This window comes from Scheffersomyces amazonensis, assembly GCF_036850825.1.
Source record: "Scheffersomyces amazonensis strain UFMG-HMD-26.3 chromosome Unknown RJT21scaffold_6, whole genome shotgun sequence".
Classification (NCBI taxonomy): Eukaryota; Fungi; Ascomycota; class Pichiomycetes; order Serinales; family Debaryomycetaceae; genus Scheffersomyces; species Scheffersomyces amazonensis.
Window position 1 is genome coordinate 382,125 of NW_027042746.1, and position 25,233 is coordinate 407,357.

Sequence of the window (25,233 nt, forward strand, 5' to 3'; positions counted from 1 at the left end):
CAGAAATACGACATTTAGTTTTTAGTTTCTAGTTTCCAGTTTCCAGTTTCTCATAGTTGAGCATCAAATGCTAAGCTTCAATTATTATAAAGGCAAATTCACATTCAAGCTGTTACAAATTGGATTAATATGCATAAATGGCGAGAGAAGTTTTGTTTCACCGAATTTAATGATTCCTCCCTTAAATCCTGCAAACCTCCGCCACATACTTAGAATTACTTTGAAATATCAGCCGCGCAGATCCCCAATATAAGAAAAAATACCATTTAAAGGAGTATAATGGAATCATTTATGTAACGTGAAACATTCCGTTAATGCTTGTCAAGTTTTCCTTTATTTCTTTGCTTGCTGATACTTCGGTAAAATGGCTCAATGAAAGTGAAAAGCGCAAATTACTTTATATAGAATGCCATTAAGGTTATAGTTTGCATACTGTACTATGATTTGCGTACTATACTTTTCTTTACCCCCTGCAAATTACAGTTGATTCTCTATTGTCTTACCCTTTGGTGCCAAACATCTTCTTGTGACTATTGATGATCTAAAAGTTTATAAATGTACTAATTTCTCCTATTTTAAACTCATCATTTACAATGAATTATGGCCTCACTAAATAGCCAATCTATTTGAAATTCCAGAAATTCCATAAACTTTTAACCTTATTAAAGTTAAAAGAAGCCATTGTTCTGCACGTGACCTAAAATTCCAGCGCAAAAAATAGAAGAAACTTTGGAGATTATCAAACACAATGTCCACCTCAGATTCCAAATCTAGTTCTCATATAAAAGAACTGGCATTTCATATTTTTACGACTCTGAACAATAATATTAGACATAATACTAAGGAAAATGCTATAAATATGAAAGGAAGTAATCCTGGTTTTTTTGAAAATGATGGTGGAACCTCGGAGCATGGCTCAATATCTAAAGATCAACTTTTTAATAGTCATAGTAATGATAAAAAATCTCATATAATTGATATAGCAGCTGAATTTATTAGAAAAAGACTGAGTATATATCCTGATATATCTGAAGATGAAGAAAAGAAAATCATTCGAAAAGTTGATTTTATTCTTGTTCCAATGCTATTTTTCACAGCCACTATGGGGGCAGTAGATAAGGTTTCATTATCGACTGCTGCTATATATGGATTTAAAGAAGATAATAATTTAGTTGGTCAACAATATTCCTGGTTAGGATCGATTTTATTTATTGGATCCTTAGTAGGAATGTGGCCAATGTCATACATATTACTGAAATATCCCTTAGGGAAAGTATTAGCAAGTGCATCTCTTGGTTGGAGTTCATTCACACTATTATTATGTGCATGTAATGGATTTGCAGGGTTAGCTACGTTAAGATTCTTAATGGGATTCCTTGAATGTGCCATTGTACCTGGTTGTACATTGGCTGCAGGTAGATTTTACAAAAAGAAAGAACAAGGTTTAAGATTAGCCATTATATTTGCATTTGCATCTTCAGTAATTAATGGATTTTTATCTTGGTTAGTCGGATATTTTAAGCATGGAGCACTTCCAGAATGGAAATATTTATATTTATTAGTGGGGTCTATTTCATTTTTATGGAGTTGTTTAATGTTATATTTTTTACCTGATTCTCCTATGAATGCTAAATTTTTGACTGATAGAGAAAAGTATTATGTGGTTAGAAGATCCTTACTTAATAGTACTAGTGTTGAAACTAATGATTGGAAATGGTATCAAGCCAAAGAGGCAGTTTTAGATATTAAAGCATATTTAATCTTTTTGTTTAATGTTTGTATTAATATTCCCAATGGTGGTTTGTCAACCTTTTCTGCCATCATTATTACCAATTTGAATTTTGATCCTATGAGAGCATCTTTAATGGGTATTCCAACTGGAGTAATTGCTACTCTAGCTACTATTTTTTTCACTTGGCTTTGTTCAAGATTTGAAAACAGACGTTGTTTAATTGCAATAATCTCATTATTGATTCCTATAATTGGAGCTGGTATCGTTTATGGAGTCGATAGATCTAAAGTGGGACCTCAATTACTTGGACTTTACCTTTTATACTTTTACTTTGCTCCCTATGTGGTACTAATTTCTTTGGCACAAGCCAATACAGCTGGAAACACTAAGAAATCAATTACTTATTCAATCAATTACTTAGGTTATTGTGTGGGAGCATTGATTGGACCTCAAACTTTTAGAGCTAACCAATCTCCCAAGTACACAGGAGGGTTCATTGCGATGTTAGTGGCGTTATGTTTATGTATATTCTTTTCGGGGTTATATTGGTTGGTATGTATTTGGGAAAATAGAAATAAGGATCTTAAATATAATGGTAAAATATTCCTTGAGGAGGATGGAAATGTTGAAAAGGCATCAGATGATCATATTTTTGAAGATGAAAGTTTATTTGATTTAACTGATAAAGAGCAAAAACATTTTAGATATACTACATAATTCAATTCATTTATAGACATTTAATTTAATCAATTTATTTATTTAATTTATTTAATTAAGCATCACCATCCTTGTATAAGGTTGGATCAACACCTCCCCAAGTTAAAACTTCTTTAGAGGTTGGCTTATTTAAAGCTTGTAATACGTCCAAAGGTAATTTGACAACTCCTAAATTGGCAGATTCTTCAGAATCGTCTTTAGCATCAGGAAGGACATCAAAATTTTGTTTAATTCTTTCAATCTTTTCAGTCTTTGCTAACACAATAAATCCTTGCAAGTAAGACCATTTTAATAAGATTTCAATTTTTGGAATTCCAGATTCCTTTTCTAAAGCTAATAATTCAGGATCATTTAATTTATAACCTTGAGTTAATGGTGAATAAGCTTCCAATAAGATATCATGTTTGATTGAGTATTCTCTTAAATCTAATCTTGGTAACCATGGATGTAATTCAACTTGATTAACTACTGGCTTTATTTTAAAACCTTCCCAAGCAAATAATTCTTCTAAATGGGCAATACCGAAGTTAGATACACCAATAGACTTAACATGAATAATATCATTAGTTGGATTAGTTAATTCTTGTAATGCTTTCCATGATCCAATTCTCTTATCTTTAGTAGATTTTGGAGAATGGATTAAAATTAAATCAATATATTGAATATGTTTTTTAACTAATGAAGCAATTTCTTTAACTTCCTTTAAAGTATTTTCATAACCATGAGCTGGATTAGTAATTTTTGTAGTAAACCAAATATCTTCTCTTTTAACATGAGGATGATCTTTAATGAAATTTTCAATACCTTCAGCACATTCTTCTTGACTTCCATAGTAGACAGCACTATCAATATGTCTATAACCGGCAACTAAAGCAGCATAAGTTAATTCTCTTGCTTTACCCTTTGGAACTAAATAAGCACCATAACCAGCAACTGGGATATGAAGACCATTGTTCAATTTATAGGTAGACTTTTTAGTCAATTCAATTGATGAAGTAAGAATAGACATGATTGTTAATTATGTATTCAAATGATTAGTTATTATTTTAAGAATGAATTAATTCAATTGATCTCAACAGAGATACCAAACGATTTCTTCATCTATTTATACCCCAATTTTTCACCCCCATTCGTACGTTTTGCCTTCATATTACAAATTAAAATGTGGCACCTGTCACTTCGTACCGAACTACTCCACGGACTTTCCTATTTGGGATAGTTGCTATGCTGGGTACATGACACCCGTGCCGCAACACACGAGCCTCAGGGACGATTTCTATAACAGTAGTAGTTACTTACACAACCCATCTCGACTAAAAATAATTGAGCTTTATGAAAATAATTATATAGTACTAATTCATTTACTTATGATAGAATATAAGTTACGCTGACTGTAACGTGACTTTGACTTTAAAACTAATTTTAACTTTCATATCATAAACGATTATATATAAATATACTAATTCCTGCATAGAAATAAGGTTGGAGCCTGTTTCAGAGAGAAAGAGACGGGTCAAAAAACGGAAAACATCACAGCTCCAATAGATAACCGGTATTACTGACACTTTTATTTAGTAGCAGTAGCAAACAAATATATAGCATATAATATATAGTAGAATGTCAGGAAGGAAGAAGACATTGTTAAAGGTGATTATTTTGGGAGATTCGGGAGTTGGAAAGACTTCGTTGATGCAACAATTTGTGAACAACAAATTCAGTCATCAGTATAAGGCGACCATTGGAGCTGATTTTCTAACTAAAGAAATAACTATTGATAATAATAAACAAGTCAGTTTACAAATTTGGGATACTGCTGGTCAAGAAAGATTCCAAAGTTTGGGAGTAGCCTTTTATAGAGGGGCAGATTGTTGTGTATTATGTTATGATGTTACCAATGAGAAATCATTAAATAATTTAACAAGTTGGAAAGATGAATTTTTAGTACAATCTAATGTTACTAATCCTCAAGATTTTCCATTCATTATAATAGGTAATAAAATAGATGTAGATGATTCTAAAAAGATACCTTCATTACAAAAGAAATTACAAAATATTACCAATAATCAATTAGGTGGATTAAATTATCCTGTATTTGAGACTAGTGCTAAAGAAGGCATTAATGTCGAAGCTGCATTTGAAGTCATTGCCAAAATGGCATTACAACAAGAAGAATTGAATGATGCTAATGGTCATGATGTAAGTGACGACTATAATGATGCAATCAATATTCACTTAGAAAGTGAATATAGTGGTTGCGCATGTTAGACAGGGTCGTATCTGCATACACTTAATTAAATATTATATATATTATATTACTATTATTATTATTACTATTACTTTTAGAGTCATTTCATCAATTCTATTTCCACTTGCACGTTATTCAAACAAGCTTAGTCCACTTCTACTTCTACTTCTTGATTCATTTTTAAAATCTTTTTATTAGCCCTTTATTTTGTATGTCTAACTATTTAATACATAACGAATTTTAATCTAAATATTATTGTTTTATGAATGTTATAAACCTCAGTATCCAACTTCCTTGTTACTTAAGACAAGAACAAATAAGTTTAACAACCAAGTTAATGATATCATTATTTTGATTACCCTGTTGAGGTTGTTGTTGATAGTATTGAGGTTGACCATTTTGTTGATGTTGTTGGTGAGAATATTGAGGTTGCCCTGAACCTTGATAGGCTTGATGTGGTTGAGACACTGGAGCCCAGTGATTTGGAACTTGAGAAGATTGAGTATTGGTTAAATCTATAACCAATACCCCTGAATTATGAGGATCCATATGATGCTTTAAATTACATTCACTACACATTTGATCAATAGCTGGCTTTAATTTGGCAATACCATTAGCTGAATGTAATCCTTTACCTACAATAACATTTAAATGAGATTGGTTAGTTCTAATAGCACTAGCAATTCTTTGTTGTAATACATATTCGGCTTCTTTAACATATAATCCATGTAAATCGATTTCATCAGGTCCACTATCAGTATTATTTTCTCTAAATACATATTGTGCGGCTTGACGATTATAATCTTCTGCTTGAGCCAATACTTTCTTAGCTTGTTCACTCAATTCATGAGCTCGTTGTCCATCACCACTTTTATAAGCCTGCTGCGATTGCGAACTTAATTGTTTACGCTTATCATATAATTCTTCAGCCTTATTACGGAGTCTTTTATATTCACTATCAGTAGCATGATTATAATCTCTTTCATTATCATCATACCCTAATCGGATACCTCTATCTATCTCAGCCATCTCTAAATACTTACCGGTTCTACAGTAAACCGGATGTTGAGTTGGTTCGAAGTCGAATTTCAAGTTACAATATACTCGTAACTGGAAATGAGCCCCCATGCAGGAACATCAACATACTTTCAATGTCCATTCCCGGATAATTTTATTTTTACTACAATTCATTAAATTTTTAAATCAGTATATTTATTAAAAAAATTACAATGAAATATACTAAAGACTATATAAAAGCTTGACCAACAAATAATGTAAAAATAAATCTAAAAAATTTTATAGTATATTAAATAATACAAAAAGGTAATAGATTTAATCAGCTTATTTCTTAGCAGCCTTTTGAGCAGCCTTGGTGACCTTACCAGCCTTGTCGGATTTTTCGACGGATTTAATGACACCAACAGCAACAGTTTGTCTCATATCTCTAACAGCGAATCTACCTAATGGTGGGTATTCAGTGAAAGCTTCAACAGACATTGGCTTAGATGGAACCATCTTAACAATAGCAGCATCACCGGACTTGACGAATTTAGGGTTTTCTTCTAATTTCTTACCAGTTCTTCTGTCAATCTTTTCAATTAAAGTGTCAAACTTACAAGCAATGTGGGCAGTGTGACAATCTAAAACTGGAGAGTAACCAGCAGAGATTTGACCTGGATGGTTCATGACAATAACTTGAGCATTGAAAGATTCAGCAGCCTTTGGTGGATCGTTCTTGGAGTCACCACAAACGTTACCTCTTCTAATTTCCTTAACGGAAACGTTCTTAACGTTGAAACCAACATTGTCACCTGGTAAACCTTCAGTTAATTGTTCGTGATGCATTTCAACGGACTTAACTTCAGTGGTAACACCAGCTGGGGCAAAGGTAACAACCATACCTGGCTTAATGACACCGGTTTCAACTCTACCGACTGGCACCGTACCAATACCACCAATCTTGTAAACATCTTGTAATGGTAATCTTAATGGCTTTTCAGTTGGTCTTGAAGGTGGTTCAATAGCATCAATAGCTTCTAATAAAGTCTTACCAGAGGATTTACCAGCCTTGGTTTCCTTTTCCCAACCCTTGTACCATGGACAGTTAGCAGATGGTTCAATCATGTTGTCACCATTCCAACCAGAAATTGGAACGAATGGAACAGTCTTTGGGTTGAAACCAACCTTCTTGATGAAGTTAGAGGTTTCCTTGATAATTTCTTCAAATCTAGCTTTGTCCCATTTAACAGAGTCCATCTTGTTAACAGCAACAATTAATTGCTTAACACCTAAGGTGTAAGCTAATAAAGCGTGTTCTCTGGTTTGACCATCCTTGGAGATACCGGCTTCGAATTCACCAACACCACCAGCAATGATTAAAATAGCACAATCAGCTTGGGAAGTACCAGTAATCATATTCTTGATGAAATCTCTGTGACCTGGAGCATCAATAACAGTAACATGGTATTTTGGAGTTTCGAATTTCCATAAAGCGATATCAATAGTGATACCTCTTTCTCTTTCAGCCTTAAGTTTATCTAAGACCCAAGCGTATTTGAAAGAACCTTTACCTAATTCAGCAGCTTCCTTTTCAAACTTTTCGATAGTTCTCTTATCGATACCACCACACTTGAAAATTAAGTGACCGGTGGTGGTAGATTTACCAGAATCGACGTGACCAATAACAACGACGTTAACGTGAGTTTTTTCTTTACCCATTTTGTTTACTGTATGTATGAATACTAAAGAAAGAAGAAAAGAAGAGAAGAAAAGGAAAAGAGAAAAGAGGAAAGAAATGAACAAATATATAAATCATGAAAATTTTATTGAATATGGAATTTCCAATTTCGCCCATCTAAAAAATTTTCCTCGAGCATCGCACGCTGGAAAAAAAATGTCTTGTTGTTATCGTAAATATGTCTGAGTCGGCTTCTATTACCTAATTAAATTGCTTTTTTGGGGGGATGTGTTACTTGTGCGACACACACGTGGCCGCTTATATTAATGAGGGCTGGAGCCCTAGCCATTAAAATAATATATACATACATACATACATACATTTTTACATCTTACCTTTTACATTTATACTTTCTAGTATACGGTTATTTTTTATGCATATGTGGCTGCAATTTGTCGTTTATTTCTATATTGTATAACCTATTTTATCGAGTATACTTGGCTACTTTTCTAATATTACGTTGTCGTCTATTTGCTAGTGTATTATTATTATCATTATTGTCTTGTGGCTTTGGATCTCCTTCCAAGTATTTCAATAACTCTTCATTATTGGCTTGTTGATAACCTACTTGTGATTGATCTAAATCTTCATCTAGCGTTACATCATGATTTTGCATGGGTCTATCTTCTTGATGATCACCGTCTATAAATAGTACATTAACTTCACTACTGGAACTTTTTCTCTTACTCATATTATTATTATTATCGTTGGGCGTACTACTGGTACTGGTACCTCCAACTTTTAATAACTTATTAGTTAATGAATCCTCTGAATCTCTTCCAACTATTCTTCCGTATTTTTGTTTCTTTTTAGCCTTCCTAGGTGAAGGTAATCTCATAACGCTATCGCTATTCTCTTTATTCTCTTCTGATTCTTGATGATCATCATCATCGTCATCAAATCCTTTGACATCATTACCAAGAGAATCATTTCGATGTCTTTTCGATGATTGACTATCAGATGAGCTCATGCTTGTCATTTTCCTAACATAATCTAACATTGAATGAGGTCGAGCCATAGACAGTGGAGCATAAATGCACCATTTTAAATCAAGAATATCAGGCATTATCATATTTTCTTTATTATTTTGAGATAATTCCATAATTTCCCATATATAAGCAATTGATACAATTGGAATTTGCCAATTTTTAGCAGCATTAATCTTATTTTTAGAAGAAATAATTGAAACTGATGACAGTGTATTTTGGGTAGGTATTTGATATGTAGGACAGTCTATTACATCATGATATTTATACTTAAATAAACTTGGTGAATTCTTAGATAAACTATTCTTAAATAAATTGATATTAATAATTAATAATTCTTTATCATTTGTTAAAGAATCACAAAATTCAAACCCAAGATAGTTGATCAACTTTTCAATATGTAAAAGCTCAATTCCTGTAAAACCAGTCATACAAACCTTGAATTTCTTAGTTGCTTTAACCAATCCCTTTAATGGCTGACCCCATCTATCCATTGTTATTGATTTATAAAAAATTGACCGTTCTAAAAACCATTCAGTCACAATTTTGATATCTCCATTATTTATCTTAGTTTTAATATCTTTAGGAAGTATCTTTAACATTTGAATTGATTGAGTACTTCCAATTGAAGAAGGTAAAATTATATGAGATATAGATTCATCATAGGAATCATTAGTGGTTTCTCCTCCATGATTTTCAATCACTTTAATTAATTGTGGACTCTGATTGCCATTAAAACCGACAAGTAAAAAGTTGAAACCAAGAAATAATGTATCTTTCGATTGATACTCTGAAAGCTTATTAGCTCCATTGACCTCATCCTCATCATTATTATGTTGATGATGATGATGATCATCTTCTTCTTCAGTTTCATCTTCCTGATCCCAAGCAGTATCTCGCTTGGTTCTAGTGGAATGTAAACTCTTGGTATGATTCATTATAGAATTCCAAATCTGTGTATTCTTTTTCACTTTTAACGGTTTAGGTGCATTAGAATCATGAACAATGGTAGGTAGGGGTTTGAAACCAGTTAGAACTTTATTTGACTGAGCAATAACTTCTTTCCATACCCGAGATGCACCTTCGAAAGTTGAATCAAGTCCATCAGAACTCATTAAATAATAATCAGGCATAATTGGTGCTCCTCGTAGAATACAATCTATAATATATATAGGATGCAAAATTGGTTTATTCCATTCGAGAGCTTTCAGATATCGCCTTCCTTGTAATTCAGTTGAAATTATACAAGTATTAGTAAGTCTCAAAGATTCAGTTGCTTGACCACCATATTTATTTATTAATGAAATAAGTTCTTCACCATTTGATATTATAGATCCATATTGTGAAAGATATTTATATCGAAAGCTTTTCTCATTGAATAAATTATGAATCTGACTATCGGATAACAGTATTCTTGAAATACAAATATTTAAACCATGAAATACGGGAAATTTATAAGATGCTATATCATTACTTGAAAGATGTCTTTCACCATCTATCCACTTTTTATAGAGTTCACTAATGGCAGATGGCAATAAGAATTTAATATCTGCTCGATTCTCTATACAAAACTTATACTTTGGAGTATTTTTATCTCCAACAATAAGATAATTCACATCACTCATTAAATCGGCACAATGACTACCTCCTAAAGCTTTGATCTTTTGAAAGATCCCTTCCTTTTCTGGTGGAGCTATACCCGTACAACAAAAAAGTAGTCCAACTAATGGTTTGTCATTGGACATTATGCTCTATTAGATAGTTTAATTTTATCACCTATATGTAAATCATTAACAATTATATTATACACTATAATTCATCTACTAGTCATCTTACGAGTCCTTGATATTTATTCGGGCTTTGGGACGCGTACATCCACACCGCAGTACTGAAAACACCATCAACCAGATTAAACTGACCGATACCTATTTACAACTACTACAATTAAAAGTAATAATGCTACAATTCATAAATACCTCATCTGATCAAGATAATTACCGTAGTCAAATATGTTTAAAGTATTTATCATAAAGTGTAGGCTGTGACATTTGCTGGACGGATATAGATTGACAGATTTAATTTGACCGAGCTATGAACCCCACAAAAGCGGAAAAATAAATCACAGTCGGCAATATTTGCAATTACATCTAGTATATAAAGAGAATATTAATTCCGTGAAAGGTTTTGGATATCGTATATGTAAGTATAGAAATTTCCTAGTAACAACTCATAATGCCATTAAATCCAGAATCAAGTCCATATTACACCTACTCTGTAAAGGTATCTGAAGCTTCTTGGCCAAGATTTACAGGTTCGGTAGTTTTACCAACTCCAAGCTCTGATTCAAATGATTATAAATTGAGCATTGCATATAGACGGTATGAAACTACACAATCATCCAAGAAAATTGGAAATAAAAGACCCATAAACTTAGTTTTCATGCATGGAAATGGGATGAATAAAGGATTATGGCATTATCACATTGATAAAATTTATCTGCATTATCAAGATTCATTGAATGATAGCTATATTAATGTTGTTTTGGCATTGGATAATGCGAATGAAAATGATTCTGCCTATATAAATAGCAATAAATTAGGACCTGTTTACCATTGGATTGATGGTACAAAGGATATCATTGCAGTCATTAAGAATAATGAAGCCAGAACCTTTTCCCAACAAAATACAATTAATATCATAATAGGACACTCAATGGGTGGATTTCAATCGCTTATGGCCTCTATAATCGAGCCCAATTTATTTCATGCGGCTATTCTTATTAACCCTGTTCTTTATCAGACTGAAGAATATATGGCAGCATGCCAGATTCTTTATAATAAATGGATCAAACATCGTAGAGTTGTTTCACAATTTAAATTTGATGGTCCTAATAAGAATTGGAAGAAAGATGTTGAACAATGGTTTAAGACTAAATCATTTTTCAAGAATTTTCATCCCCAAGTTCTATCAAATATGATTGATGATGCTACACCTCCCAGATATGATCCTAATCAAGCTTACGATGAGATAAATTTGAAACATCCTGCAACTCAAGAATACTTAACTTACTTTTGGGGTGTTGACTCTGTATGGCAATCTATGGATAAATACAAGTTTGCTAAAGTTCCAATATACCATATATCGACAGAAAATGATCTTGCACCACCTGACCATGTTAAGCTTACAAGGGAATTACTTAAAAATGTAGTAATTCCTATAGATGTGCCTAAATTTTACCATTCTGCCAATGCAGAACAGCCAGACTGGGCATTGGGGGTGATTTATAATTCAATTGATGATGTGTTAGCAAAATCTCCAGGACATATAATAAATGATTTTAAGTATAAGGACATATTAGGAAAAGATTATAAAGATAAGTTATACCAAGAAACATTTAAAAATTTTATAGGAGACGATTTTAACCAACTTAAGAGCTTGTTGTAAACCCAAGTAACTATTTATATTTTTAGATTTATAGGTAATTTATATAACTGGTAACATTTATTTAGCACCCAACGGGCTGAAGAAACTGCAAAAAGTTACGCACGGAGATATGCTCCGCACCGTAATTTTGTGAAGAGTTCATTGAACAAATTGCAAATTATTAATAAATCTCTTTTCCCTTTTTTTTATAATTACTGTACAATTATTCAGTGAACACTAAAGGAATTAACCGGTGAGTATATTTGCTTGGTAATTGAATTTGTGATTGTTGTTGGACGTAATTGTAATTAGAGTCTTTCAAGTTAAAGAAACGATTAGTAAGATTTCATTATAGAAATATCGCATTTAATAAGTAGAAAGTTAAAAGCGAGTTCAAGAAAGCTATTCAAAACTGTTTGGTGCTGCTGGTTTAACATTAAGAAGATTGTATTTACCATCTTCAAAGCTCTCTTTGGTATTAAAACGCGTTAGTATACCCGATACTAATTTTGAAACACGTCTGATTATGGTAGCTGTAACTAGATCAAGGACTACTAAAGTAGAAGTTAAGTCAATTTTAGAGACAGATGATAAGATAGTTGTTAAAAAGGTCACCAAGAAGACTACTAGTACCAAGAAGAAGGATTCAACCCCCGCTTCACCAAAAAAGAAGGTTAAAGTCGATATAGAAGACGTTTTGTCTCAAAAGATCGTCATTCCCGAAGACTTGAAACTTCCAAAGGACTTTATTGATTTCCATACTCCCGAATTTATTGAGGGAGTCAACTTCCTTCTTGAACAAGATAGATCTCTTTATCCACTTATTGTTCACGCTCCATTCCGTCAGTATGCCAAGGAAAATGATAGCCGAAACACCTATACTATTAAAAAGGTAGAAGGTGACCAGATTAATCAATATTGGTATTCATTAGTCAGCAGTGTTATTAGTCAACAGATCAGTGGAGGAGCTGCTAGATCAATTGAAAATAAATTCCGTAACTTATTTGAAGAAGCCGGTGAAGAACTTGTACCAGCCAATGTTTTAACGAAATCCGATGAGCAATTAAGAGGGGTTGGCTTTTCCTTTCAAAAAATCAAATATGTTAAACATATAAGTGAAGTCTTTAGTGATCCAACTGCTAATTTAAGTCAGTTGAAATTTTATCAGGAGACACCATTAGAAGAAATCGTTCAAGAATTGATTCGTTTGAAGGGTATTGGAGCATGGTCTGCTAAAATGTTCGCTATTTTCACCTTACGTGAAATGGATGTTTTTGCTCATGATGATTTAGGAATTGCAAGGGGTATGTCCAAATACTTATTGCGCCGTCCTGAATTATATGCTGAGGTTAAAAAACATGTTGATTCAGATGAAGATTTGAAAGGCTTATTGAAGAAGAAGTCGTTATTTGCAAATAAAAGTGATTCGAAACGTGATTGGAATCCTTACCATGATGTATATGTTAAGCATACAGCTGAAAAATTTAGTCCTTATAGGTCCATTTTTATGTTTGTATTATGGAGGTTAAGTTCTACAAATGTCGATGTATTATTTACTTAGTTAATAGAATTGACATCATTGTTATAGAATCATTAAGAGAAGGAGAATTAAATAAATATACGAATTATAATAAACGTCTTGAGAATTAATTCCCAAGTTTTCAGCATTACCATTTGTATCGTCAGTTTCCAATGGGATTTCACCCCCTATCTTAATAAAATTAATCTCATTATTTTGTTCCAACTCCTTAAGTTTATTCAATTCTCTTTCAATCTCTTTCAAACCATAATCTAAATTGGATGACTTTAAAAATTCCAAATCATCCCTCTTGAAACCTTCGTAGTCTATTAAGTAATTTATGAATTCATCAACATCTAATTCAATTTCCTTTATTTTTGATTTTGTCATTTGACTAGCATAAAGATTATCATGAGATTGAAGATTTGTAAGCTTTTGTGAAGAGCCAAACTTCTTATAATTGACATCCTTGAATTTATTAATATCTTGTAATTGGCTATCTTGTAGGTTTGATTCTAAGTGATCCTGTTCAACAATTAATTTTGTCCATTCTTTCAAATTTCGGTTATCGGTAGACATAGTATCATGATAATTGTAAATCTTAGATTTCAATTTCCGATTCAGTAATCGAGAACTGCCTCCTACATTTTGTTGATGTATTGTCAATTGATGCTGTTGTTTTTCAAGATTCTTATTGTGCTTGAATTTCAAAAATTCCTTTACCCAAGATTTCTTCGATGCAAGTTTTGTAGAAGTTGGAGGATTACTTAAGGAAGTTCCTGATTCGGGCATTGAACTGGATGTTGTAGGTGTAGCTGGATTATCAATGGCCTCTTCTTGTTCAAAATCATCAGAACTTTCAATGCCATCATCATTAATTGAATTATCTTTACTGTTAAACATACTATTTCTCAACTTCGACAAAGTGGAATAAATTCTGGATTCACCACTTAAAACCTTTCCCACTTGCAGCTTGTGTCTATTTAACCTTAAGCCATCGTTGGGTTGTTTTTCTTTCTTCAAAATAGATTCTTGAATGGTAAACCCTTGCCTTATAGGAATAATCAAACCTCTATCAGGTTCCATCTCTAGCAAAGATGAGGGAGTATATTTCTTTAAATGTGATTTTAGTTTTTGAGCTGGCAATGGAATTTCTTCATCATTAATAGTCACGGACAAGCAGAACACAGAATTTGGAAATAGGAATGCTTGAAATACTAAAATGAAATATATAACTCTCATTATTGGCGAGATAACAATGGCGGGTAGTTTTAATATCAAATTTCAGAATAGGCAGTATAGATTTGGTAGCTATGAATATTGTTAAAGGAAATTTGAAACAATGCCAAGATGAATGTTAAGAATTACTTGTAAAAAGCATTTGTGGTTTCTTATTTTGCAACATTGGTATTTTCATTTTTTGCACCTCAAAAAAATTTAATAGTACCAATTTTCAAATATAATTGAATGAGAGTTCAGCTACAGATTTCGAGGTCAGAGTTATTGATTTAACAAGCAGTTATATAAGTTTAATAAGATTAAGATTTTCAATACAAAATTGATTACGCAAGTTTCAAATTTAGTGATCTGGTATTTCTTGAATTAAACTATAACTAACATCTATCTTATTCAATTTTCCAGTATACACTTTCCCCTCATACTGAAGATGGGAATATCCAAACTTTTGAATTGATAACCAAGTAAAACTAATGTCCCCAGGTTATTTAGAGGAATCCGAATATTTTAGAGTGTTTGATAAGAGAAGAAATTTTTTTAGAAAGATTAGAAGAATAAGTTTTTGCCATTTTGTTTTCATTACTATGGTGGCAAATGAATGAAAATGCAATTAACATTCTTTAGTTCAATTAACCAATGAGGTTACAGATTCAATTGAATTCTGTTAATCCTGTAAGTAGACTTCAGTTCTTCTTATTTTGATAAATTCAATCCAATTGATACATGAGCATTTAATCGTAGTAATTATAGAAACCTGATGTGAGTGAAACACTTAAATGATACAAACGAATAATAGTGAAAAATAACATATGTAACATAATTCATAAATAAATCCGTAAACTTAGTAATATAACTCTATAACTCTATAACTCAGTAAAATAACTGAGCCAACTTACTAACAAACTGGAAATATTACTAGTGGTATAACAAGTATAATTGCTTAGTAATATTTTAGACATTTATAAGCTAGATAAATAATGGTTATTAATTATAAACTCACACCGGTTATATAAATACTGACGATAATAATTATAAACAGGGAAGAATGGTCAATACTTATATTGTGGCCAGATGAATCTTTTTTGCGGCTGAATAAGCCAAGCAAAAAAAAGTGAAGGTATTAGCTAATTTTTATTAGATCAAGGGTCCAATTTCGATAAGCTGGGGTAAAATGGTAAGTTTTCAGCCATTATTGAATTTTTTTGATCTACAACGGAACCACTGGGATAAATAATGCCAAGATTAGGTTGTATTTAAGTTGAAGCAGCGTGGGAGCTTAAATGGGAGTTGTGGGAAGAGATCGGCATGTCTAAAAGCGCGATTTAGATAGTTTCTATTGTGTTCCAAGAGTGTGTTTTAGTATTATTGTACTGATACTGGTTCTATTATCTTATTGTGCTGGTTAGATAATCTAGGCTGAGCTTGTTGTTTAAGTATAATTGTCAAATTATTAGATGTGTTATGTGTTATGTGTTATGTATGGCATTGAATTTATCGGAATTTGAGGGCAATTGATGAGATATGCATATTGAAAAAAATATGTGGGAGTGTAAATCCCAATGCGGATGGAATTTTTCTGAAAAGGGTCGTCACATGACCGGCGATTTAAGGGGTTAGAATAGAGAAGCGAATAAGTCGATCTAGAGATAAGAATAGACGTAGTAGTAACTAGTTACAACTGGATAGTGAATGCAGTAGAATGAATTATTTGAAGAGATAAGTAAAGATATAATTAGTAATTAATCACGAGTAGATTTAATATAGTAATTAATTATTATTCGTACATAATTCTGGTAAGTGTTAGGTATTAGTATTTGTAATTGTATTTGTATTAGTACAATATTAAGCAGTGTTAGTGTTAGAATAGTATTAAAGAATCCTTAGTATAATATTAAGTAGGATAGCCCACTCACAACTGAATGACAACAATCACACAGTACCTGACAATAGACGATGTTTACCATTTTTACCATTTTAACACTGACACACTGCAACAATATGAATTTGAATTCCATACTTAAACAGGGACACCAAAAGAGAAAGCCAAAAAAAAAAAAATAAAAAAAGAATAAATAAAGAATAAATTACACAGACAAATAATAATAAAAAATAAAATAAAAACTAAAAAGAAAATCTAAAAAAAAAATAACCCCTTTTGGATCCTTTCCCTCCAGAACGGTCACAAAACACCACCCCCAAAAGGGCCATCAACAAACACAGAAATAATTCATAAAAACCTATTAACCATCACGTTAAACATCAACCAAGTCCCCTTAAATCACTTAAAAATCCTCAGAAGTATCATCATCATCATACTTACCCAAAAGAAATCATATACCCTCGCATTTTCCTGACTTTAATAGCCCTCATATTCGTCCTTATAGCATTGTTACCTGATACACTGACGAAGTTAAGTGCTTAAAACTTTTTACTTTTCCTTTTGCTACTACTTGTATATTGCATTTAAACTAAGGCCCTCGGTAAATTTAAGTAAGGCACAGCACGCTACGTTCAATTCCTATTCCAATTTGACAGTTCGCTAAGACTCTCGCTAACTCATGCTATAAATACTCATCAGCTTAGACCTTTTCTTTCATTCGCTAAATTTGTTAAAATAATCTCATCATGTCACGAAGAAACTCGTTGACATCTATTTCAACTGCTAACACCACATTAACCAGCTCAGGTTCAACTACTTCCACAGCTCGTGACTTATCTACTGATAACTTATTAGGACTCGACGATAGATTCCGGAAAAAGCATATTAAACGAGTACCCAACGGTATAAAGTCTCCCTCCATGACTTCTGGTTCAACTTTTTCTACTCCAACTTCATCACTGGCTTCAACTCCAACATCAACTGCCTCTCCAACCACCGCCTACTACTTCCCCAACGGAGAGATCTTCCGTCCTAGAACAGTACCTGCAAAGAGAAACAGACCTCATAAGATTCATCACCAGCACCAGCATCATACACAGCCTGCTCATAACCAGCACTACCACCAACAACAACAACAACCACATCATTACCATCATCAACATCAACAACAGCAACAACAACTTCATCAACAGCAACAGCAACAACAACAGTACTATCAACAAGCACAGGCTCAGCATTATAATTCAGTTCCTTACCATCTGCAACAATATCCGGTCCAACTCCAACCGGCTATGACTGTGCCCATGACCATGCAGGGTTCTGGTTCACGTTCCAACTCCCTAGTGTCAGGTGCTCCCACAGTATTTCAGCATTTACCTCCTCATCTTCAGGCTCAAGTCCAGCATTTACAACAACCTTCACCTCCGTCCCTTTCGTCATCGTCTAATTCTTCATTAACTACCGAGTCTATCAATAATATAAACTCCCTAGCATCACTAAATAATTCTTCAGCCACCACCGTAACTTCTACTTCTTCCTCATGCCCTAATTTACCGAAAAAGGCACAATTTAATCAACATTTACGTTTACCACAATCACCTCCAGATTCTAAATATAGTCGATCAGGTTCGATTACTTCCATAACTTCATCCCAGAGACAACAATCACCAATAATACCGGCTCCTCAACAACATACTCTGCCAGCCTCTTATCCTAACTTGACTCATCTTCAACCTTATCATTCTTATAATGGAGTTCAATCACCTCAACGTTCACAATTACAATCCAACAATCTTATTAGAACTTCTCCTCCCATCTCCACCAGCTCTGTATCGTCCCGTTCGAGTACCTCCATTAAGAATTCTCTGGCAGAAAACATCGGTCCCAGCACTTCGACTTCATCGATCTCAGCTCCACTTCCCCCTCCACCAACTCAGACTGCTCAAGCTCCACAGGCTCCGCAAGTACTCATACTTCCAGCCCAGAAACTTCTACTGAATTCCGATTCCAATTGTTCATCATCATCTCATAGTTATAACTCATCCACCAGTAGTAGTTCTACTATGAATAATGAATCTACTCATGATGAAGAAGATGTTAATGATGGTCATGATCATGGCATGAGATCCGGTGCTAATCCTCGGAGCTCAACCAATACTCCTACTACATCTATCAGTAATGATGAAAAGGGTACTGATTCAGATATAGAAGTAGAAGAAGAAGAATTACAACCTCAACCACAACCACAACCACAAGAACAAGAAGTAGAATTATATCGACCGGAACTAACCCGAGGTGAATCGTCAGAACAGTCGGATGCTACCGAGAAGTTACCGGAAGAAGAAGAAGAAGAAGAGCCCGACAAGGATACGGAACTGAGCTTAGAACCTATAAGTTCTAGTACCAGCACTAGTACCAGCACTAGTACTAGTACGAATTCTAGCACTGAAGCCGATGATGCATTTAAGACACCTCGGAACTCGATAGTGATCTCTACCGATAATAAGCTCAATGTCCGGAAACTCGACTTTGAAGCTTCATCCACCGAGTCCAAATGGGATGATCCTCAGGGCTCTAGTAACATGACCAACGAGACCCTTAAAGATGAAGATGAAGTTGAAGAAGAAGTTGTTGTAGTTCCGGTTCCAGAATCGGGCAAGAGTTGCAGTTCCGAGCCGTATGATATCATTGATGATTATACTTCCTTACATGAAGAAGAAGAAGATACGGTTGAAAAGACCGGAAATGCAAAGGAAACGGAAATGCAAAAGGAAAAGGATTTGACGGAATTGGCTAGTCCAGCTCATATTGAAATGGCTAATACTGAAACTGTATTTGAACAAGCTAGCATGACATCCGAGGATGATTCATACTCGTTTGAAGGACCGGAAAGACTCACCGTCAAGCCCGTAACTGAAGCCATCATGCATATGCGAACCGATAGTGGATTGGATATGCCATCCCCATCAGAATCGATTGTCAATGAACAAGTTGATCCTATAGATAAGGTGCTTGAATTGCCGGAATTGCCCTCTATTCCGGAACGTAAGGAGTCGCTTCTTCCACCTCCAGCACCAGTAACTGTACCTATAACAGCTCCGGTAGTTGCTCCGGTGGCTGTTCCAGTTCCTGAACAACCAGAACCAGAGCCAGTATCCAAACCAGAATCCAAACCGGAAGAAAAACCAAAACCAAAACCGAAATCTATGCTTGATGTGTTAGACGATGAGGTCGTAATTGGATCTAAACCAAAACCGGTACTGAAACCACTACCAAAACCACAACTGAAACCAAAACAAACTTTTACATCATCAGCTACTCCTCCTATGCCAGTTCCAAAGGATAGTCCGAGCCGAGGACTTAAGTCGAAAGCCAAATCCTTCTCGCAATTGAAACCGGAAACTTCCAACTCCAGTACTAATGCCAACTCCTGGAAGAAGATGTTGGCTCCACCCAAAAGATCCGAGTTCCGTACGGGTTTGGGTCATCATCAATCTAATTCCAGTCAGAATTCATTGATTTCTAATACTACTGCATCTTCAATTGCTACTTCTGCTAGTCAAGCCGGTCAAAAGGCTAGTCAAAAGGCTAGTCAAGCAGCTACTGCTGCTAGTACTGCAGCCACTGCTGCAGCTAGTCGATTCAAGAAATCATTTTCTATGGCTAATTTGAAGAAAGTTAAACAAGGAATGTCAAGAAATGTACCAGTACAAGTTCAAGAACCTCCTACACCTCCTCCACCAGTTCCTGAAAAACCATTACCGGTTTATGACTTAACATTACCAAGTATTGAACCGGATTCTAAAGATATGTTTGGAGAACTTATGTTAAGCTTTGATGAACAATTAGATAAAGTAGAAGATATTGTATTAAAGGAACCTTTGGTAAAACCGGTATTCCCTGGCCAAAGACCGAATGAATCTCGAATTAATGAACCATTTCTTAAAGATGATGAATTGACTTCTGCTCAAATTAAAGATGCTCAAATTAAAGATAATCTTAAGAATAGTAATGGTGATAGTACTGAATCTGTTGATCGAACTTCAGTTGTGGCCGGTGATGATATTTATATCGATGATAATATCCGGTTTTTACAGTCGGAATTCAACTGGTCAAACATTGAAGATGCTCATCATCGAAAGAGTATTTCACCGGCTTTATTAGATGAAGGTAGTGAAGATGAATTTGGTAGTGAACCAGCTTCACCTTTAAGTATTAGTACTAATAATACTCCCACAAAGGAAAAGATTGTCATAAATAAAGAACAACTTTATACTATTTTCCATAATCTAACTGACTTTCAGAAACGTAACTTACCTCCACATTTGAAATATATCAAACAGTTCAAGGACTTTAAGTTTGTAGAAATCAATTTATCACAATTTGAAGAGTTATCATCGACACCAGCATTAACATCTGGCTATTCAAATGGATCAGGAAGTGTTAGTCTTAGTCCTATTTTAAAAAGAAGAACGAGTCTACAACCATTCCCATTAGAAGAAACTTCCAATAAGAAAAAGGTATTATTCTCTCATAAGATTGAGATTAATGAAACATTTGCTGCTGATTCCTATAAACGTTATAATAAAGCCGTAACTCAGTATACACTTACTGAACCAGCTGAAATCTCCAAGATTAAAAATGAGCTTAATTACTACAAATGTAATGAAATGCTTGTTCATGAAAAGTCTCAGAACAATACCCACTTCTTCTACATATGACGCATATAACGAACACATACATAATTATATATTTATTCTAGATATATATCACATACATTATTTATACATACATATATATAAAATATATTATACTTATTTATTTATATATTACTTTAAAATTATTTATTTTTAACTGCCCCTGTATGTTGTATAACTATGATTGGATAATAATAATGGAATGTGGTAATGAGCATCGGCCGGATCCTCAATTTGGAAATGAATCTCGATCCACGGGAAGAAACTTGCCGAGCCTAAGGCTTTAAAGTATCCTGCCGTATAGAATTTAATCTTATAGAGTCCTGGTTTGGGTTGAGTCCATTGACTCTTATTACTTATACCTGCTTCACTAGTATCTCGGTAAGGATCTATTATCCACTTCTTAATTCGTCCATCCTTATCGGTCTTAGCCATGGCTATCGGATGTATATCCGATCCCGTTCCTGATCCTGACTCAACAGTGGTTTCAGCAAAAGTATCCGCATCTTGAAGGGGTCCTAAATAATAGAGCTGACAGAGTACATCGTGAGCTGGTTTACCTACCGTAGTATTTAGGATGTGGCACGTGATAGGATCTGCCATAACTACAGTTACAATTTATTTATTTACAACTACAATGATGGATATTCTTTATGTTATATATATTCTTATCAGGAGTAGAGAAGTGATTTCGGTCATGGCCGAGATACTGCACACACTCATTGATAGTCGCGGTTATGTGCGCCAGCCGCAACACAGGACCATTCTTGAGCTTTTGGATCATATTTCCAATTTTTTCGAGTATGTAATACATCTGTAAGTATATAGTCTACTACGGAGTTAATGGCCTTGTAGGGAAATGAATCTCCAATGGCAAATGTAGTACGTATGGACTCTAAGTAATGAACAACATTAAAGTTACATGCAGGATCTTGGAATTGAAGTCGACTTAAGATAACTGATAAATCATAGTAGAGTCTATGGAAATTTCTCGCCTTAACTCGTTGTGATTTTGTTACAGTAATCAAATTGTAATTCACCTGTAAATTATGTCTTATTCTGTGGAAGAGGATTTCCTGTTGGAAAGTTCGCGATTTGTGAGGACTCTTATCATCGATATGAGTTAGTGCAAGCTGTAAATGTACATAATTAGTGAGACTATCAAAGTAGGTATCATCTTTATAGAGATCCACAAGTCGGAATGGTTTGAAGTTATGATTTATAATATATTTTAAAAATTCAATAGTAAGTTGGAACTCGGTTATCACCGGTAGAGAAACCTGTCTGACATCAACTATTTCAAGCTCTTCCTCTGCTTCTTTATCTTGTGATGATATGTATATGAAGTCTGGCTCCGTATACTCATGGGAAGTACATGAATTGAATGATGCATGATCACCACTGGTTTCTTCTTCTTCTTCTCCTTCTTCTTCTTCGTCGATTTCAATGACTTCTTGTTGCATTCTTTTAAGGTTTGTAAGTCTAGAATCTTCTCTTACTAGATCAGGCATCTGGCTCATGGTCCCTTGCAACTGTAAGGCTGAACGTTCCAAACGTCGTACTAGTTCGTCTGGCTCGTAACGAGGCTCATCCGTAAAGTTATCCCCAACAATACTTTTAGTACTGGGTTCATATTCCCACGGTATACTTAATACAGACTGTCTATAGTCCAAGGTTGTCTTCCAATTAGCTATTTCCAAGTGAAAATCATTATCACCACCGAGTATATTAAGGTAATCACACTTAATTTCACGACCTCCGTATGCCACAAGACATATGCCACAAGCTTCTACTAATCGACCATAATTATGGCCATACTTTAACCCTTTAGAAATATACTTAGATTCAGGTACTTTCACGGGGATCTGCAGACTCGTTGATGATGAGTCATCTACTGTGATCAATACATAATTCAGCTTATGAGCCATCCCATAATCTTTATATACTTCTCCCACTATACGTCCGACTATACGTACTCGTCGCACAGGATGATTATTAATTATTAATACCCCTCGTAAATAAGTAGCTCGCGGACCATAAATATTTTCGAGATCAACACTCTCATTAATATCCGATATAAATAAAGGTACCAGTATAGTATATGTCATTGACATATGAAATACTTCTGGTACATAGAAACATTTGTGGGGGTACCGAAGAGCTATATGACTTTGACCGGGAGCAAAATCAACATCTAGTCGACCCTGTCCTCCAGTGTCAAGTTCTGGACTGATTGACTTCATCATTATTATCCGTTTGTTATATATATAAAGTGGTTAGCATACCTTTTACCTAGTGGTGTCAGTCACGATGTTCGAGTCACGTTTGGTTAAATCGCATTTGTAAACAAACCAAAGAAGTATCACCAAAACTTTTGTGGAGCAGACCTAATTTTTTTTTCACCCAAGCGATGCCCCGAACAAGAAGCAGAAGTCTAACCACCTACACTACCACAACTAAACACAAGCACGATTAAGCATACATTATGGCATTGTTTCAAGTAGAAGGATGGACACTTAAGGAGGATAAAGTGGCTTTAGGAGGAGTTAGTGATAAAAAGAAGAAAGCCAAGAAGGACAAGAGGAAGGAAAAGAGAGAGATTCAGACCGATGAGCAGGTGAAGGAAATCAGCGAATCGAAGCCTACGAGTAAGAAAAGAAAACACACAGAATCAGAATCAGAATCACAGCCATATTCCAAAACAAAAACTGAGAAAGTTTCAGATAATGTAGTGGAACCAGTAACCAAACAGGTAGTTCCATCTCCATTACCAATATCTACCCCAGTACAAAAGCTTAGTCCCTTACAACAGAAGATGATGGCCAAACTTTCTGGATCACGATTCAGGTGGATCAATGAACAATTATATACTATTACATCTGATGCTGCTCTTGATTTAATTAAAAACCAGCCGGTATTATTCGATGAATACCATCAGGGATTTAGATCTCAAGTAGAATCATGGCCAGAAAATCCTGTGGATGTGTTTGTAAATCAAATTAAGACAAGAGGATCTTCCAAACAGATTAATGCTCCAGGTGGTTTACCTGGATTAAGTAATAAGAAAGTAGTCATAGCAGATATGGGTTGTGGAGAAGCACAATTGTCATTAGATGTATCTAATTTTGTTAAACAATATAATACTAATGCTAGTAGGGGACCCAAGAAATTCCAAAAGGGACATAATAAGAGATTTCTTACTGGAGGTCCAAGACTGTTGGATATCGAAGTTCACAGTTTTGATCTTAAAAAGCATAATGATAGAATAACAGTAGCAGATATAAAAAATGTTCCATTACCAGATAACTCATGTACTATAGTTATATTCTGTTTAGCTTTAATGGGAACCAATTTCTTGGACTTTATTAAGGAAGCCCACAGAATCTTAGCTCCACGTGGTGAATTGTGGATAGCTGAGATTAAGTCTAGATTCCAAGAATCTGGAGATAAAGCAACTAAGAATCAGGAAGATGTGGGTAGTGAATTTGTAGATGCACTTAAATTAAGTGGATTCTTCCATAAGAATACTGATAACAGTAATAAGATGTTTACTAGATTCGAATTCTTTAAGCCTCAACAAGATATAATCAACGAAAGAAACGCAAAGTTGGAAAGGAAGAAGAAGTTTGTAGAAAGAGAAACTGAGATAGAAGAGTTTGAAACTAAGAGACAAAGAACTCCTGAGGGTAAATGGTTATTGAAGCCATGTATATATAAAAGAAGATAGTAGTATATACATATAGGAATGTAGTTACATTCATAGAAATATCATCGTTAATACAGGTGGTAATTTACAGACAGCTTGACTGCTTGATACCGAGGCTTGCGTATATTATATTTAATCTATTTTTCACCTTTTCTTTAAGTAATTATTTGATATTTACATTATTCTACTATATGATTGAGTTACGCCATAGATATATAATTATCTCATACAAATCATTAAACCCCCTAACTTCTTATAATAATCTAATAAGACGGATTGTGACATTAATTTTACCTGAAGAAATTTTAAACTCAAGATGTGCTTTGCCAACCTTAGCTATATTATTCCCAACACTA

At 34.1% G+C, this 25,233-nt stretch overlaps 13 protein-coding genes across 13 annotated transcripts; 6 read left to right on the top strand and 7 right to left on the bottom strand. All coding sequences in view use genetic code 12, as the record gives it.

The window, feature by feature from the left end:
* Window positions 1-859: 859 nt before the first annotated feature.
* Window positions 860-2,449, top strand: RJT21DRAFT_131347 (putative MFS allantoate transporter; the record flags this gene model as incomplete). The annotated part of the gene is made up of 2 exons (XM_064883051.1): window positions 860-950; window positions 984-2,449. The coding sequence occupies 2 exons, from the start codon at window positions 860-862 to the stop codon at window positions 2,447-2,449; spliced, it is 1,557 nt and encodes a 518-aa protein (XP_064736712.1).
* RJT21DRAFT_122229 (uncharacterized protein) lies at window positions 2,443-3,831 on the bottom strand. The gene has a single exon (XM_064882339.1). The coding sequence runs from the start codon at window positions 3,456-3,458 to the stop codon at window positions 2,505-2,507; it is 954 nt and encodes a 317-aa protein (XP_064736713.1). The 5' UTR covers window positions 3,459-3,831; the 3' UTR covers window positions 2,443-2,504.
* Window positions 3,777-4,852, top strand: YPT72 (Rab family GTPase). The gene has a single exon (XM_064884832.1). It carries the CDS (start codon window positions 4,067-4,069, stop codon window positions 4,712-4,714), a length of 648 nt encoding a protein of 215 aa, XP_064736714.1. The 5' UTR covers window positions 3,777-4,066; the 3' UTR covers window positions 4,715-4,852.
* A 139-nt stretch (window positions 4,853-4,991) lies between these two features.
* On the bottom strand, window positions 4,992-5,723 carry RJT21DRAFT_517 (uncharacterized protein; the record flags this gene model as incomplete). The annotated part of the gene is made up of 1 exon (XM_064884903.1): window positions 4,992-5,723. The coding sequence occupies one exon, from the start codon at window positions 5,721-5,723 to the stop codon at window positions 4,992-4,994; it is 732 nt and encodes a 243-aa protein (XP_064736715.1).
* Window positions 5,724-5,889: 166 nt separating this feature from the next.
* TEF1 (translation elongation factor EF-1 alpha) lies at window positions 5,890-7,498 on the bottom strand. Its single transcript, XM_064882340.1, has one exon. It carries the CDS (start codon window positions 7,410-7,412, stop codon window positions 6,036-6,038), a length of 1,377 nt encoding a protein of 458 aa, XP_064736716.1. The 5' UTR covers window positions 7,413-7,498; the 3' UTR covers window positions 5,890-6,035.
* Window positions 7,499-7,812: 314 nt separating this feature from the next.
* On the bottom strand, window positions 7,813-10,200 carry RJT21DRAFT_122233 (protein kinase activating protein). The gene has a single exon (XM_064882341.1). The coding sequence runs from the start codon at window positions 10,160-10,162 to the stop codon at window positions 7,856-7,858; it is 2,307 nt and encodes a 768-aa protein (XP_064736717.1). The 5' UTR covers window positions 10,163-10,200; the 3' UTR covers window positions 7,813-7,855.
* Window positions 10,201-10,557: 357 nt separating this feature from the next.
* RJT21DRAFT_122234 (uncharacterized protein) lies at window positions 10,558-11,987 on the top strand. Its single transcript, XM_064882342.1, has one exon. It carries the CDS (start codon window positions 10,650-10,652, stop codon window positions 11,859-11,861), a length of 1,212 nt encoding a protein of 403 aa, XP_064736718.1. The 5' UTR covers window positions 10,558-10,649; the 3' UTR covers window positions 11,862-11,987.
* RJT21DRAFT_122235 (DNA-3-methyladenine glycosylase II) lies at window positions 11,986-13,447 on the top strand. The gene has a single exon (XM_064882343.1). The coding sequence runs from the start codon at window positions 12,367-12,369 to the stop codon at window positions 13,399-13,401; it is 1,035 nt and encodes a 344-aa protein (XP_064736719.1). The 5' UTR covers window positions 11,986-12,366; the 3' UTR covers window positions 13,402-13,447.
* On the bottom strand, window positions 13,423-14,601 carry PGA46 (Pga46p; the record flags this gene model as incomplete). Its single annotated transcript, XM_064882907.1, has 1 exon — window positions 13,423-14,601. One exon carries the CDS (start codon window positions 14,599-14,601, stop codon window positions 13,423-13,425), a length of 1,179 nt encoding a protein of 392 aa, XP_064736720.1.
* Window positions 14,602-16,820: 2,219 nt separating this feature from the next.
* RJT21DRAFT_141396 (uncharacterized protein) lies at window positions 16,821-21,329 on the top strand. Its single transcript, XM_064883392.1, has one exon. It carries the CDS (start codon window positions 17,221-17,223, stop codon window positions 21,193-21,195), a length of 3,975 nt encoding a protein of 1,324 aa, XP_064736721.1. The 5' UTR covers window positions 16,821-17,220; the 3' UTR covers window positions 21,196-21,329.
* Window positions 21,325-21,817, bottom strand: RJT21DRAFT_108803 (uncharacterized protein; the record flags this gene model as incomplete). Its single annotated transcript, XM_064879882.1, has 1 exon — window positions 21,325-21,817. The coding sequence occupies exon 1, from the start codon at window positions 21,772-21,774 to the stop codon at window positions 21,325-21,327; it is 450 nt and encodes a 149-aa protein (XP_064736722.1). The 5' UTR covers window positions 21,775-21,817.
* Window positions 21,818-21,890: 73 nt separating this feature from the next.
* On the bottom strand, window positions 21,891-23,417 carry STN1 (Stn1p; the record flags this gene model as incomplete). Its single annotated transcript, XM_064880358.1, has 1 exon — window positions 21,891-23,417. The coding sequence occupies one exon, from the start codon at window positions 23,415-23,417 to the stop codon at window positions 21,891-21,893; it is 1,527 nt and encodes a 508-aa protein (XP_064736723.1).
* Window positions 23,418-23,536: 119 nt separating this feature from the next.
* On the top strand, window positions 23,537-25,014 carry RRP8 (25S rRNA (adenine645-N1)-methyltransferase). Its single transcript, XM_064884837.1, has one exon. It carries the CDS (start codon window positions 23,657-23,659, stop codon window positions 24,896-24,898), a length of 1,242 nt encoding a protein of 413 aa, XP_064736724.1. The 5' UTR covers window positions 23,537-23,656; the 3' UTR covers window positions 24,899-25,014.
* Window positions 25,015-25,233: the final 219 nt, after the last annotated feature.